At 47.8% G+C, this 12,537-nt stretch overlaps 1 protein-coding gene and 1 long non-coding RNA gene across 8 annotated transcripts in view; both read right to left on the bottom strand.

Annotated features, from left to right (window-relative positions):
• SMARCC1 (SWI/SNF related, matrix associated, actin dependent regulator of chromatin subfamily c member 1) overlaps positions 1-2,347 on the bottom strand; it is a 90,729-nt gene extending 88,382 nt beyond the window's left edge. The window contains exon 1 of the mRNA XM_040590712.1: positions 2,066-2,347. Coding sequence (XP_040446646.1) covers positions 2,066-2,332 — 267 coding nt within the window. The 5' untranslated portion in view covers positions 2,333-2,347. The remainder of the gene's footprint in view (positions 1-2,065) is intronic.
• A 3,032-nt stretch (positions 2,348-5,379) lies between these two features.
• The window catches only part of LOC121087370, a 28,100-nt gene continuing 20,942 nt past the window's right edge, over positions 5,380-12,537 (bottom strand). For 6 of the 7 annotated variants that reach the window (XR_005827582.1, XR_005827581.1, XR_005827583.1 and 3 more), the window contains 4 exons: positions 12,115-12,279; positions 10,309-10,638; positions 8,415-8,640; positions 5,380-7,651 (listed from right to left, as the gene is read on the bottom strand). This is a non-coding gene — a long non-coding RNA (uncharacterized LOC121087370). The remainder of the gene's footprint in view (positions 7,652-8,414; positions 8,641-10,308; positions 10,639-12,114; positions 12,280-12,537) is intronic. The other variant, XR_005827585.1, reaches the window with a different exon arrangement.

The raw sequence follows: 12,537 nt of genomic DNA on the forward strand, positions 1-12,537 counted from the left end.
CTTAAACCTCTCACTTTTTTAGGTCTACTCTAGAGACATGGAGAGCTCCCAGATAGTTGAAGACTTGCCTAATCTAGAGACAAGAATGAGAAGATTTGCAGTTGCAGTTCTCTAACTCCCTCCTGGCCCATCGTGACTTCTGGATCCTTGACCAAGCTCACTGCTGCTCTGGGGACTCAGTCTGAGCAGTCCCCAACATCCCCGGGCTCCCAGAGCCAGACACAACGCCTACTACAGCCGACGGCTTCACTGCCGAGACGTAGGCGTATCCATTTTTAAGGGTATAAACTGCACAAAAGCCAGCTATAATCACCATGCACTTTTCTGAAAGAAGTCACGCCCCTACAGCAAGATGAAAATAGACACAAGGTAAACTAGAGTCCGTTTACCACACATGAAAAAGGAATTAACACTTCTATTTAGAGTATTAAGGATACATCTTTAAACACCAATAGCATCAGTTTCCTTGCCTCCCCAAACAAATAATTATCTGGTTTTTCCCAAAGGATTGTACACAGCAGTATTTTGAAATTCACTTGCCCAGTAAAGGTTTCCTCTTAGCCCAATTCTAATTACCTTCTAGAGTTTAAGATATAAATCAAGCCATCTAATTTTTATAACCAGTAATACTGTGCAAACCAATTATAATAAAGGAGTTTTTCTTTGGCACACAAAATGAAAGCTCCCGTTCCAGAACTACACGTAAAAGGCCCTGCCAGGCCAGTCCGCTGAGAACCAGCTTGTCTAGATAGCTTTGATTCACAACAGCAAGGGACAATAACCGTTAATGCTTTTAAGAAGGTGACTCGCTCTTCTGCCAAACGGCAGATGCCAGTTCAAAGTTACTTCAAAAGTTTATTGTGTTCTTGTGGGTGTTCAGTTATGAAATGAAAGAACACTTCTCAGAAGTCTAGAAACAGTGGAGAAGCACAACCAAAACTCTGTCAAATTGGAAATATATTTTTGCGTTACAATTTCCCCAACAGCATAAATAGCTTAAGCTGCACACTTGAACGAGGACCTCCACCCCGCCGTGCGGAAGCCGCTGTGTGCGGCTGTGCCAGAGCAAGCTATGTGAAAGGACTGGTAACACACACCTGAACACGTTCTGGTTTTTAACCCAGACCAGCTCAGACACCCGTTTCAGAGCACGGCCACGTAACTAATCCCATCAACGGCACCCGCAGCACAACGGGCAGACCTGGCGGCGGGTTACTGACACCAGCGAGTGGAGGGATGTGCCACAAATCGCAGGTAAATATAGAGACTAAAGCACCGCTAGGCTGTCCAGCATCTCCCCCGATATCGCCCAGCCCCAGCTAATCCTCTCACCAGGATTGCTGCAAAGCTGTCTAGACAGATGTGTCTGTCTTCTGGAAAGTTCACATCAGGTAATTTTTCAAGGCTTAGATACTGAAAGAAAGTTACAAAGCCGTCGTACAGGAAAAGCACTGGAAAAGGCGGCACGGGAACAGGGAGCACAGGGAAGGGGAAGAGCAACACAAGGGCGAGGAGCAGCGAGCACCGGCAGCGAGCTGGCCTGGGCTGCGGGCCACCCGCGCAGCACCGTGCCCAGGGGAACGTGCTCCCGAACGGCTTTTTTATTTATTTATATTTCTTTTCTTCCTGTTTTCAACACACTTGACACCTCAGGGGCGCGGTTTAAGCGCAACCCGTGTGAAACGCTGGCGAGCTGAGCCGGGGCTTGCCCACACACGAAAGTTCGGGCTGCGGCTCGCCTCGGCGTGAACACAGGGGGTCCGGGAGAGCGCAGCGCAGGGAGCCCCCCCCGACCCGCCCCGCCGAGGCCGCAGCCCAGGGACCTCCCCGCCCTGCCCCGGCACGCCCCGCCGACGCCGCGGCCCAGGGACCCCCCCCCAGCACGGCACGGCCCGCCGAGGCCGCGGCAGGAGGCGCCGGGCGCAGCGGCGAGGCCACGGCTGACAAAAGCCGGCAGGGCCGGGCAGGGTCCCCCCGCCTCACCCGGGCTGGTCCGCCGCGGAACTCGCCGCCCCTCCGCGGAAGGGGCCCCCGAGCGCCCGCGCCGCTCCCTGCCCGTTCGCACCTTCTTGTAGTGCTTCCCCAGCCAGACGCGGACCGAGTCGAGCTGGGACACCGTCTCCGGGCTCTCCCAGAACTTCCCCGTGGGGCCGCCGTCCTTCCGCCGCGCCACGGCCAGCACCGCCAAACCGGGCCCGCCGCTCACCGCCACGGCCGCCCCCGCCGCGGCCGCGGGCCCCGTCCCGCCGGCCGCCACCGCCGCTGCCATTGTTACCCTCGCCGAGCGCCGCCACCGCGGCCCTGCGCCTCCCACCCGCCTCACGCCGCGCATGCGTCGAACGCCGCAGGCCCCGCCCCCTCGGGCATGCTCGAGAACCCGCTCCTCCCCCGCCCGCTCGCCGCCGCCGCCCGGTGCGCCCCGCTCCCGCGCCGCGCCTCTTCCCGCTCCCGTCCCGCCGCGGGCCGCCCCCGCGCCGCCGCCCTCAGCGCCTGCGCCCCGCCGGGCCCCCCCCGCGCAGCCCTGCCGCCATCTTGGCGCATGCGCGGGCGGCCCTTTTCGCTCAGCGCGGGGCGGGCGGTGCGCGCGGCCCCTGCGCATGCGCGGCCTCCCCTCCCCCCCAGCCCCGGCAGACACGCACGCGCGCTGTGCCCCGCCGGCCGTTAGCGCGGGCTCGCCTCAGGCGGGGGGGCGGGCTTGCGGCGCTCCCCCCAAACACACCTCCGAGCCGGTGAGGGGGCCCGCGGTGCCCTCGACCCCGCGGGGTGCTCAGGCGTCCGGCGGCGCCGCCCTCCCCCGGCCCGGGCGGGTCGTAGCCCCGCGGCGCAGGGGCGCGGGTGGCCGGAGCTCCGTTACCCGTGCCGCGGTGTCCTGCCCGGTGCCAGCGCCGCGCTCGCCCCGCGACTGGGCCCTCCGTGCTCAGCCCCGCACAGCGGCACCGGGGGCGCGGCCCTCCGGGCCCCCCCGGCACCCCTCGGTCATCCTGCGGGCCTTGCACTGCCGGAGGCGCTGGGTGCCTGGGGCAGGGAAGCATTTTCCTGTTCAAAAGCAACGCTGGCCTTTTGGTCCTGGCCCACCGCTGGCACTAGTGAAATTTTTAGCAGGCTGAAATTTCTGATGCCACCTTTTTGGCACTGGAGTGCCCCTTGCATAGGAAAACACGTCCCTGCTGTGGAAGGAGGTACAGTGGAGATGCGTTGCCCTTTTATACTTGCTCCTCTATCTGAAGGACAGCAGACAGCAAAGCATCAGATAGGCGATAGGACAGCTCGTCCTCAGGTACAGCAGCAAGGTTGTGTCACCACACTAATATTTTTTTTCCTCCTGTACTTCTGAAGGCAGTTGACCCCTTGCTGTAGGACAGACGGCCCTCACATTCCTAAGCAGAAATGAAATGAAGAAACAGCTCACAGGCTTCAGGCACCAGATCAAGCTGTTTATTCCCTCATCAGGCACCACAGGATGTAGTGGAGTGCTGATACTGGAGCCTCGAGCCACACGGCTGCATGCATTCAGCCTGCAGTGATTAAAGCTCTAGGCAGAAGCAAAGGAATGACACCTAATAAGTAATGGTTTGGGGAGGGGAAAAAAAAGTGGAAGACTTTGAGAGAGCCTCAACTTTCAAAGCTTGAAGAATGTAATCTCTCCCCTACCCAGTGATGAGCACAGAGGACAAGATACCTCATGTGAAAAGAAGGTGGAAAGCAGCAACCATAGCTGTAATTTGCCAACATACCTGAGCTAGAAAGGGCAGCTCCTCCAAAAGTCTCTTGAGCATATAATTATGCAAAATAAAAGTGAAAATACCATAATCAGGAACAATTCTTTAGATGGGGTATAGGGAGATCTAGTATGTGGCTTATCAATGATTTTATCATAACATGGTCTGCAGGACTGTGTGTTTGTGCAGCTCTAGGTGCACGAGCTGCAGCACAGGAGCAGAAAAACATTGGGAGCAGAAATTCTTGAAGTTGTGATTGCAGTTATGCCCCTCCTGTCTTGGAAGCCCAGGAAGGAAGTATAAAAAGGAAAGGAATTAAAGAGAGAAGGCAGGCAGGACTAGGAGGGAAATGAGGGAGGAAGCTGTACCTCAGTGAACACTACACACCTCGCTGTTTTGTAAAAGCTCCCAGAAGATAATAAAATGAACACAGAATCTGATTTTCATGATTGTAGGGACTAAGAAAAATATGATTCAGTTACACCAAAGATGATGGCCTTGGTCCTTTTCCCTTGTAAGTGAAGTTTTATGCTGTTAGGGATAGCTCAGGTATTGTGAAACAGGATTGGTCTGGACCTTTAAAGGGAAAAATATGAAATCATTCATCTGGTGAGAACCAAGAAATATTTCATGTGCTGTGTAAGAACCATGAGATTCCAAGGATGAGGAGACTGCTACTCTGGCCCTGCATTTCAACACCTCATGTCATCTGCCTTTTCTTCCAAATGTAGAGTCCCCTCTTACCCTAACCTGAGGTGCTGTAAGTCTGTGGGGTAACATGCACCCCCGATTTAGATTTGGTGCTTTCCAAAGGAGGAAGATCTAGCTTTAGCATAGCTTCCTAAAGAAACAAGACGTAGTCACATTCTCAGTGTTCCAAAATTCACAAGATTTGGGAACACTGAGAATGTGATCTGCTGGCCACCTTCAGTCAGGTTTGACACACAACACAAATGCTGTTCTCTGGACAGCTGAACAAGTCATTTGCATTCCAAAGTGCATCCTCCCTCAGACAGCAGAGGCATTCCAGGAACACTGTTAAAGCCAGCAAGGGTGTAGTGTCTGGCTACACAAAGGAGGAAGATGACCACCAGCACTTCAGGACTAGCTGGTTGCTGGTGAGGATTTTATAAGCTTGTTTCAGGGGACAGTTGAGTGTGCAGGCACAGGGAGAGCTGAGAATACAAGCAGAGGATTTACGAGCCAAAGCTTGCATGGAGACCTTGACTTCAGTGGATAAATGCAATTGAGTAAAATGGGTGCTGACATACATAATTACCCTACGGGCAGTTTTAGGCCTTGTGTAGCTCCACAGCAGTGAAACAGTTGGATCATCTTCAGTGGTGGCAGGAACAGCGCACAACTTGATGAAGCGGCTGATGAGGAAAGGCTGAAGGTTTTACATGTAACTTTAGGGCAGCCTTAGAGAAAGACAAAGCAGCAGGTTAGTGATGGAGCTTGACTGAAGGGAGCTGGTAGTACTCATGTATCCTCATGGATATTTAGAAACTGACCGACCTGTTGCAATGCTCACAGCAGATGGCAGCCTAGGAGGAAGAGAGACAACTCACAAGGAAATACAGATTCAGGCTGTGCTCATTATGGCTTCAAAAATCAAGTGGTTTAAAATATAATGAACAGATCTGCACCAAGTCTTCACTGCTAGGTAAATTCATAAGTTTTATTTATCTTTTCATAATCATATCTAATGCAATGGAATGAATCACGAGGAAGCAATTTTCCCCACATCTCCTTAAAAACATTTAGCTTTGCTGAGTCTCTACTACTGATTTGTGAATCCAACCATTCAAAACACAAAAATTCAAAAAAGCAACAGGCAACCCCCCGTATATAATTACAAAATACAACAAATTTTAGTAAAGAAAATTCAGTACATTTCCATAATTCCCTCCTATATTCAACTCCAGAAAAAAAATAGTAATGGAAGTTGGGGGCTTCACCAATTTCCATATTTTTCAAACCAAAATGAAGCAGCAGCAAAGTCCTTGGTCCACACAACCAGTAACAGAAACTGGCACCAAGGTATAGCAGTGCCCCACTTAACTCTGCAGCTTTTTGTTTGCTATTTGAACTCTCCATGGTTTCACTCCATCTGAGCACACTTTGGTACAAATGAGATCAATTGCCCCCAGCTCACAGGTTTCCAGACTTCAGGCAGCGCAAGGGAGCACCACTGCAACAGTGAATGGCAACCCCCGAGTCACCCAGCTCTTCAGCACAGGGCATCACCAAATCGTGCCATTTACTTTACGGAATGTAACCAGGCAATACCTGGACATTTTACTGCCAATTTATCAAACATTATCAGAGTGCCAAAAAGCTCTTCACCAAAATCACAATCCTCATACAAAAACATCTGTGGCCTTGCTATAGGTTGCAAGTATTCTCCCTGAACACTCTAACTCAGAAACTGGTAACTGCAAGAAAGAATGCTTCTGGAGAATGACAAAAGCAACCAAACATCCAGAAATCCAAACTTCAAAGACAGTTTTTGAAAGACAGTGAAGTTAGTATACTCCCTAATGAACTGGTAGTAAGAATGTTATTTTTCTTTCTGCTCTAGAATGTGAAAAAAACATCTTTTGTGCAAGTTAATTATTTTCAAGTGAGAAGTTTTAGTCAAGGCTGGAACATGGCTCATGGACGCCTTCATACAGATTAAAGTTACCTCTATTAGCAGTATTAGTTCTGATACATGTAGTTGGGACATGTAATCAGGGCAATCTGGTTTGAAGCTCCTTCCCTGAAAACAGCTCACCTCCAAACAGCCACCAGCTAGAGTTCCCTTTCACAGAATGCACGTTTTTCTCAGCTGTATGGCTTCCCAGTGGCTTGTTACCACAATCCCTGAAACAATGTCTTCATTCCAAGGAGCAAACTTATCTAAAAAGATACAAAGTCAGCAAACTGTATCAATTTTGTTACAGCAATGTTGTTACAGATAGGGTAGTGCAAGACAATTGCGTGTTATGACATGGACCTGCAGTTTTTTGAAGGAAGCAGTTACAAAACTTCAGTTATGCAGGGCAAGGGGAACCTGACTTTCATGTACTTGAGATTAATTTTTCAAAGCTGCAGTTACCATGCAGCTTTCTCCTTCCTTCTTCCTCACCAGGTCTCTGGTTCATATCAAAATCACAAGTCTTCCTCAGACCTCTGCAGTGTTTGGGTATCGATCTGGGAGTGAGCAAGCACCACCTTGAAACCCACTTCTAGCCACTGAGGGACCCAGTACTCACCTGGTAGGCACTTTTGTAAAGGTCAAGACTGAAAAATGCTGTTTTCTTTCTACTGTTGGTATTCCTTTTACCCATGTCTCCCTTCCTCTCTGTATTACCCAGCATTGCTCTGTCTGTGGCAGCACTTAACCTTCTTGTGACAAGGCAGCTGAACCTCGTTTTGCAGACCTGACAAGAAATTGGTCTTGCTAAAAAGCACTATCCTTTGGCACCACAGCTCCATCAGGTGCCTATACCCCTCCTGATCCAGAAATCTCCTCATCTGCTGCTGAAATGAGGTCTGACACCTGGCAGTGCCACACACTCCTGGTGCTCCACTGCACCAGTCCAGCAGACAGCCTTTTGACACCACAGCATGCGTAGCTAACTTCATACACGCCACAGGTCAGGTTTATCATGGTTGATGAGCTTCTCTGGGTTGCAGTGCCAGACCACAAACTCTTTGAAACTTCTACTGCTGTCTACTTGCATATGTGTGTCTGAAAACCACATCCCTGTGAAGCTGGGTATGACAGTGCCACAGAGGCAAGCCTGATGCCCTGCTTACTGCCAGGGACCCAGGGCTGAAAGGCAGCCTGGTCATGGTCGTCGTCATTCTAGTGCTGGAGAAGACCTTGGTAGGTATGCAGAATCTGAAAGTGGAAACATGCAAGGCTCCCAAGGCTGTACGTTCTGTGGAACAAAGACAAGAGAAGGGAGAAGCTGCTGAAATTAAAAGCCTACCATCAAGTACTCTAAGAATTCTAACATACCCATCTCCTCCCTGTCTGTGCCAATCTGCTGAAAGACCAGCAGATTCAGCTTGTCAGGATGCCAAAGCAAAGCTGAATTTGAAGAGCAATCAGCACCGCGCTACTCACAGTGCTTCCAGGTTCACCAGTTCAGCTTTCCATTGGTATCAAGACAACTGCCTTGCCACCTCCACTGACATTCCTCTGGTTTTGTCATTTCATTATCTGAAAAGGCTTCCAAAGTAAATGCTGTGCACTTCAGCCCAAACCAAGGACAGATCGGGTGCAAAGTGTAAGACTGTGCTTGTAAGATCATCCGTAAGGACAAGAGGAAGTTCAATTCCTCTGGCAGTATCAGAATTTACTCTTTAACAGAGTAAACTCCCTCTGCCAAAGCAGCACCCCGCGATGTGGGCAACTGCCTGAGACTATTCACTGTCACATAGGTGACTCAGTCCCACCTACTAGAATAATTGACCCAGAATTTGATATTACTTATTTTAGAATGATTTAAACTGACATAAAGAAGAAGAATATGTCCCACTGTGAATCCTTTAGCCAGCCCAAGCCTCAGCAGGCACACAAGCTGAGCTGTCTTTTTCACAGTGTGAAGCTCAGGTAGTTTTCATAAAATCTACTTTACATACCAGTAAAACTGTCTCTTAGAAAAGAACACAGCTGACATTTGTTCAACATAACCTCACCTGTACTGCTTCATCAAACTTTTCCAGGGAAGATCTGGTACCTTCGCTGCAGGACAGCACCATTCTTGTCCTACTGTGTATGGAGAGGAACCACAAACTGTTGCAAGTCTCAGGGCTGTGCAAGTCAGTAGAAGAGTGCACACACAGATGAAAGCAATTAAATTCAGTAACAGGAGATGCTGTCTGAGGCTACCCAGCCCATCAGCTGTCTGCTTTGTTGGAGGACCTAAAGCAAAGTAGTATTTGGAGAACAGTCAGTTATGTATAACAGAAAACCCGAATAAAAATAAGATCACTGTACAGCGCAAAATGTAAGCTTTATGCCCTCTATACAATATTGCCCAATTAGTACTTCAACTAAATAGCCTTTTCTCTCCTATCATGTCTTCAAAGAGCATCTCAGGGCTTCTTGGGCAATCGCTGTCCATTTTACTAATACTGAGCACAGAGAGAACAACTGATCATTAAGAGAGAGTAAAACTTTGAAAAGAATTACAATAAACCCAAAAAAACCTTCCAGCTACTACAGATGACCACTACAGCCAAAGCTACCTGGAGGTACGCCAGCATTCTCCCTCAGTGTGACTGCACTATTTTGGCCTTTTTCCAAAAGCAAGGATTTCTAACAATATGGCCTGTCAATCCCAGTCTACGGCTCAACAACTTGTTAAAACATTGGATAATTTCAGCTGTGCTAGAGGAAGGGATCGCAAAAATACAAAACTCTCAAAATATGAGAGCAGAGACAGACCTGCTGCTGCTCTACTGAAGGAACGGCAGAGAAATATTCAGCTTTTACCCATGCAAACAGAACATGTGTACCTCTGGCCACAGAATAGATTGTTCTTTGTTCAGGCAACAGGTAAAAAGGGACATGCAGAAAATTAACCAAAAATTATCTCCATAGCCGTAAGTTCTGTCAAATTTATTAAGCCAGAGGAAAAATGTTTGGAAAAAGTATAAAGTACTACAGTTAACACAAAGCTTTCAACACAAGAGCCTGAGCTTAGTGTGAAGCTATTTTAACAGGACTGTGACATGCTGCATTACTATCCTGCTGACTAGGCCCTATTTTAATCAGTTTTGCTTCTATTATGTAACAGACTAACTATATGAGCAAACTGATTTCTTCAATTAGAAGGAACTTCTTGAATGAAAATCTCTACACAGTTTAAAATTAAGAACAAATAAAAGCCACCTGTGTCTGCTAGCACAAACAGTATCTGCTTCCTCGCTTATGGGAAGTAGCTGCTGCCCAGGAATCCCAGCAGGCTCATTCAAGATCTTAGTATTTGGAGTGATGACTGGAGTATGTCTCATCAGAAGTACTGCCCTCCAACTAGGAAGAAGCCCTGTCTGAGTACTTAGAGCATGAAGTCTTGCCTGCAGGCCAAGCCTACTCTTCTAGGAACTCAGTAATATTCAGTAATTTTACTGAATTTAATTTCAGCCCAAACTGCCTGGGAACCAGCACGTGCACATCTTATCACTACCTCATTTTCATACTTCTCATGATGTACTGAATTAGAAACTTGTTTGTCAGCCTGAATTGTCAGAAGACAGATGCAGGCTGTTGTATGCACCACAGAAATAGCTGCCAGGGGCATTAAATCACAACAATGAAGGGGTTTGTTCTGCCTGCAGCAAGCAGCAGTGACCCACAGCTGACTTTCCTAACAGCCGACATGCCACCACAAGCCTCATCCCTGCTGGCCTTTCATTGGCTTCACATGCAGCTGCAACCAGCATGAACAGCACTTCACAGAGCAACTTTGCTTACTGGGCTGGCAGAATTTACTAACTGGAAAAGACTGACTCTAGAGCTACTAACGTGCCATTTGCTTGTTCTCAGAATGGCTACAGACACTTGAGACACTGACAAAACTTTTCTTACCTCAGAGTCCGCTTAGTTGAAAGGCTCCAGTTCCTCAAGTTCTGCTATCCTCCAGCTGCAAGGGGCAACACAAGCGGACATCCCCCAGCTCCTCTCTAAGGCTACTCCTCCTTGCTTAGCAGATTGATTTGCTGCAGCTTTTGTTTCCACTCACCATGGCTGAGCTGCCAGTGAAAGCGATTCGGCTGGCAGAAGTGGCTGAAGGGGTCTTTGGGTACAAGGACAGTGGGCGGTATGAAGAACTGTATTTATGTGTCTGAGGACTGGGAACAGGAGAGCTGTGACCGGCTGTTCCTTCAGGCTGCTTTCTCCCATCAAACAATGAACCTGCTAATAAAACATGGACAGAAAACCAAGGTGAAGTCACACTGACTTAAGACTCGTTGGTGACGTTGCCACTCCCGTAAGGTCACCAAACCCACCCTGGAGCAAAGCAGAGCAACCATTGGCATTGGAGAACAAATGAGAGATCTAGTTCTGCGAGGCTCTTTGAAAGTTAAAAATATACAAAAAAATCATTCTGCATTACTCCACCATCCATTAGAACATACTCTTCATGGTAGGTGTCTATACCTACACACCCCACACATGCTGCCCTTAAATAATAATGTTTTTTTGTGTAGCCTTGCAGCTAAGTATTTGAAAAAGGAAGGAGGTATAGAAAGATAAATCTGTTACAAGTCAAACAGCTGCTGACCAGCTGACAGAATCTATACTGGCATGTTATTCAAGCATCCTCTAGTGTGTTTGTCACATCTATTCAACATTAACCACCTGCTTGTTCTACCCTCATTACATCCAGAGCTGATTATTGGAAGGATGGTATGTCCAGAACACTTCTCTTCAAAAACAGCATCCATCCCCATTCAAAGCTAAGTAAACTCAGCTCAGACCGATTAAAGATACTATTAAATCAAGTTGTAGCTTGGATTGTTAAGGCCAAACACACAACCTGAGGCTGCTGATGTACTTTCGACATCAAAGTTGTTTCAAGGGTTTTGTTTGAGTAGGTGAAAAAAACCAAACACCATCTGGTTTGGTTCATGATAGTTTGCATCAGGAACCACAGAACATAAAATGTATTCCAGATGCAGCAACTGTGTCCCATAAGAACATCAAGAACATGGCCGGCTTGCAGTCTGCCATTATGTTACTTTCAAAAAATGATTTGGCATAAACCCATGCCTTTTAAAGAAAGCCAAATGAACAAAACCCTAGTTCATTTAAAAACTAGGATGTATTTTAGCTGGGTTTCCCTCTTCCTCCCTGGAAACTGGCTTGAGTCTTCTGTCACTTCTCTTGAACTACTGCAGACCATTTAAAAAAAAAAAAAATCAACTCTAATGGGTTGATGAAAAAAATTAGGCCTTGCAAAACTAAGAGCAGCATACAACTGGAAGAGCAATTTCTATCACAGCAGGGGGAAAAAAAAAAAAAAAAGCATTTGCCTGGCAAAATTCTGGCATATCTGCTCTGATTCCAAATAAAGGTTCATAAAAGCTTTTTTTTGGGGTTGCTTGTTCCCTTGAAAGAAACACAAAGAACTGCAAGGTTTATTTATTTTTAATAACTTAGTTGAGGCCAGTATTTCTGTGTCCTGCCAAGGGCATCACAAATTCTGTAGTTTGTAAGATGTTGGACTCAGTCACTTAAACATTACTATAGGAGAGAGTTCAAATTATCTTCCACTGGAAGACAGTGAGCTACTTTCTCCACTCTGCCTTGACTGGTTGTCCTCAGGTTATTGATTAAAAGCCTACGTTTAAGTTTTAAACTTCATCTCAAACTCCATTTTTCTTAACTTACAGGAGGCAAGTAGGAGCAAAGAGTGTAACTTTGGGAACGTGCCAGTAGCTGGATCTTGTTTCTTTCCAAAATGGGACATCTTCAGAGTCCTGAGTTCATGGTTCAGCAGTCTGTGCAATCTGTCCTCTCGTAATAAGGTTTCAAAGTGCAAGTGGAGAGGCTTGCCTGAAATCAGAAGAACCAAGTTATTTCAGTAAGCACAATTTTCCTCTTTTCATACACACAACACTGCATACACACTGTTATCAATTCACACCTCTTAGTACTTCAGCAAAAGGAGGAAGTGACACAGCTAACTAAAGCAAGTGTGGTTGATCACAGGCTCTCTTGCCCACGCATGTTGTGACAGAGTGAACATGATGAGCATGTCCCCTGAAAGAGCAGCCTCTGCCCTGGCCCTCTGCCAGCTACTGTCCTACAGCC

The sequence above is a fragment of the Falco naumanni genome, chromosome 4, assembly GCF_017639655.2.
Source record: "Falco naumanni isolate bFalNau1 chromosome 4, bFalNau1.pat, whole genome shotgun sequence".
NCBI classification, from domain to species: domain Eukaryota; kingdom Metazoa; phylum Chordata; class Aves; order Falconiformes; family Falconidae; genus Falco; species Falco naumanni.